A 3,277-nucleotide genomic window follows, 5' to 3' on the forward strand; every position below is an offset into this window, starting at 1 on the left:
TTTTTTTTTTTTTAAACACACTATTTCATAGACTAGATACAGAAGAAACCACTGAAAACCCAACTGGAGTGCCACATTTTCAGTTCATTCCCATTAATTGCTTGTTCAGGATGGTTCAGTTGAAGGGAATTTTATTCTTGGCACAGCCATCAAGTGTTAGTTAGTTTGGAATGTCCTAAGTTTCAAACTACCTTGGGGGCCAAGCAGAACTTGGCCCCTTGGTGTGGTCAGTTGGTCATGGAGGGCTGCTCACTGCCAGAGAGCTGACAATACAGGGTGCTGGGTAGGATGACCAGACATTTGCATTTGTTCCTCAGAGATGCTTCATTTGCAGGAAAGTGCCATATTTTAGCCAAGGAGTTAAAACCTAGAGACAGGAGTTATGTTTTGTTTAATGATTTGAGCTTTTTTCTGGACTCAGCACCTCTTCCAATACCTCGACCTTCCTGAAGAGCCCTTGGTGCAGGAGGATTGAGAAAGGGGGTGGAATGAGCTCCAGGTTCAGGGTCCGGGCCATGATTTAGAGGCCTCAGGTGTTCAGGGATCTCTGTCCCCGGAAAATCAACCACATTCCTGTCCCAGATCTATCATTCGCCAGTGTCATGAATCTGGGCAGGTCGCTCAAATCTCTTCATTTCACTTCCCTGAACTGTCAACTCTGAGTGGCAGCCCCTGCTCTGCTCATCTCTCTGGACTGATATGGGCACCATGGGAAATTCGGACAGAAACTTTTCATGAGTTCTAAAGCATGAGACACATGTCAAGAGTGAAGAGAATTTTACCCTCCACTGCCCTGGAGTCCCCAATTCCTTCTCTATTTAACCACTACCAAGGGCCTGGTTTGTTCTTCCAGACATGAAATAATCAAACACTCTATGGCATTTAGGAAGCACCCATCTTAAGGCTCTAAGTGGTCTGTTTAACTATTTTTACTCAACGTAAGCCATTATCAACATTTCCACATTCAAACTAGGGATCAGAGGCACAGAGGGGTCTATAGAACTTCCTCAAGTTCTAGCAGCTTCTCAAAAGTCCTCGAGCTCAGATCCTATGCACCAGACCCTACGCTCTTGGTCACTCCAATCTACTACCTTTCTGTAATGTCTCATCTCAATACAGGCATTTGCCTGCACAGTTGTTAAGTGCAACCCACAGTGTAAGTCCTTTCTGAAGCCAAACTCAGATTCAGGGGGCTTTGCTCTGCAGATGACGAACAATGGAACCAAACATGTAAGCTGTGAATAAATAATGACTCATTTATCTGATCTTCTGCAGCAAGATATCAACAGCTGTCTTTATTTTAATTCATTTCCCAGAGTGTTCCCCCCCGGATGAAACAGTGGATCCTGGGGTGCCCAGGAGATCCCCCGCTAGACACCACCTCAGGCCTAAGAAAGGAATTCTGCGTCACCAGGGACAGAGTCGTGTAAACTCTGGAGTTGCATCAACGGAAGGTATTGTCGAAATTCAGTTGTTCAGTTCATTCATGATATGATTTCTAGATTCTTCAGTGTCTCATATTTCAGACAATTGTAAAATTGTGATACTATATTCTTTATTCCACATGTGCATATTTAAATGTGTTAAGTCAATCATTACTGCTACAACTACAGGAGTAAAGGTGTTTTTTCATTCCAAGGTTGGGTTTACTTTTAATAGTAAATAACATCTCAATGCAAATTGTAGACATTTTGCTGATTGTTAAAATATTAACTAAAAAGGATCTTTTTCTGAGACAGTATTGCCAGGTTTGTAAAGTGATGGATATCACTTCAAACTGTTTGGAAGTAACCTAAAAATGGAGGAAGTGGTATTGAAAATTTCCATAGGCCGGGCGCGGTGGCTCAAGCCTGTAATCCCAGCACTTTGGGAGGCCGAGACGGGCGGATCACGAGGTCAGGAGATCGAGACCATCCTGGCTAACATGGTGAAACCCCGTCTCTACTAAAAATACAGAAAATTAGCCAGGCGTAGTGGCGGGCGCCTGTAGTCCCAGCTACTCGGGAGGCTGAGACAGGAGAATGGCGTGAACCCGGGAGGCAGAGCTTGCAGTGAGCTGAGATCGTGCCACTGCACTCCAGCCTGGGCGACAGAGTGAGACTCCATCTCAAAAAAAAAAAGAGTCTTTCCCAATTTGGCATTAAGAGATATAAATCTGTGGTCTAGTATTTTTTAATTACATTTTCTCCCTCTCTCTCTCTCTCATGTATGTATATATGTACACACCTGCACCATTTTCTATTCAGTTGTTGAGAATTAAAATTCTCCATTTATACAGGTAATATGTATTCCTTCCTGAATACCTTCAATTCCTTCCCAAACACCCCTTCAATTAGATAATCCCGGAAAAAAATTGCAACATCTATATTAATGCAGTTTTTATACCTCATCAATGACCCATTTGATGTAATAGTTCTTAAAACTTGTGATGAATGAAGTGATGGAAATTTGTACTGAACCATTTCAGATCTTTTTTATTACTCTGAATTATATTCTTAGAGATTGGCTTTAAAATTGAACTTACACTAATGCATTTTAAATTTAATTTGGAACTAGTTTAGAATTGTTGAAGCTAGGACTCTCTGGTGACTCGGGAATAGTAGAATTGGGTGGGGATGGCATTTTATATCCAGCCTGGAATCTCCCTTTATTCTCTATGTATTAGCTTTTCTTATCTTTACTCTGAAATTTTCACTATCAAATATACTGGAGAGGCAGATCTTTTTCCTCCTTTAATGTTTGTTTCATACATACAGAATAATACTGTGTGTCTGGGATTCAGTTTTTGAAATGAAACATGGAGTCTAAGTGACCCCTTGTCGACGTGACCATGGACTGGTCTAGATCACAGCTATTGTGACACGTATGCTTGCGAAAATTCTACTGTGACCTGTCGCTGAGGTGACCTGATGATATAGGTCTTACCTTTCATTTTAGCTGCCATTCTGACAAGTGAGCGTTGGCAGGAAACGCAACTTAGTTGTGTCAGAGGACTCACAATGGGAAACATTTGTCGTTGCCTCAGCGGTATGTATGTTCATTTCTATCTTCTGACTGCAGTTTCTTCAGGTGGGCCAGTTTTCCTGTACATTAAATGTCATTCTGATTTTTTTTTATTTCCCCAACTCCCATTGTCTACAGATTTATAAATGTGTTTTAGAGTTTTATTACTCAATTTGTATTTTTAATTCTTCTATCAAGATTTTTGCCTCAAATATTTTCCTCTGGAAAAATACACTGTTTCCAATGCCATTTTTTTTTTTGAGACTGAGTCTCG

General features: G+C 41.1%; 1 protein-coding gene across 1 annotated transcript in view; it reads left to right on the forward strand.

The window, feature by feature from the left end:
* Positions 1-1,430, forward strand: part of LOC105515143 — a 17,100-nt gene extending 15,670 nt beyond the window's left edge. The window contains exons 7-8 of the mRNA XM_011946887.1: positions 1,136-1,230; positions 1,317-1,430. Of these exons, the coding sequence (XP_011802277.1) occupies positions 1,136-1,230; positions 1,317-1,430 (209 nt within the window). The remainder of the gene's footprint in view (positions 1-1,135; positions 1,231-1,316) is intronic.
* Positions 1,431-3,277: the final 1,847 nt, after the last annotated feature.

This window comes from Colobus angolensis, unplaced genomic scaffold (genome assembly GCF_000951035.1).
Source record: "Colobus angolensis palliatus isolate OR3802 unplaced genomic scaffold, Cang.pa_1.0 Scaffold254, whole genome shotgun sequence".
Lineage (NCBI taxonomy): Eukaryota > Metazoa > Chordata > Mammalia > Primates > Cercopithecidae > Colobus > Colobus angolensis.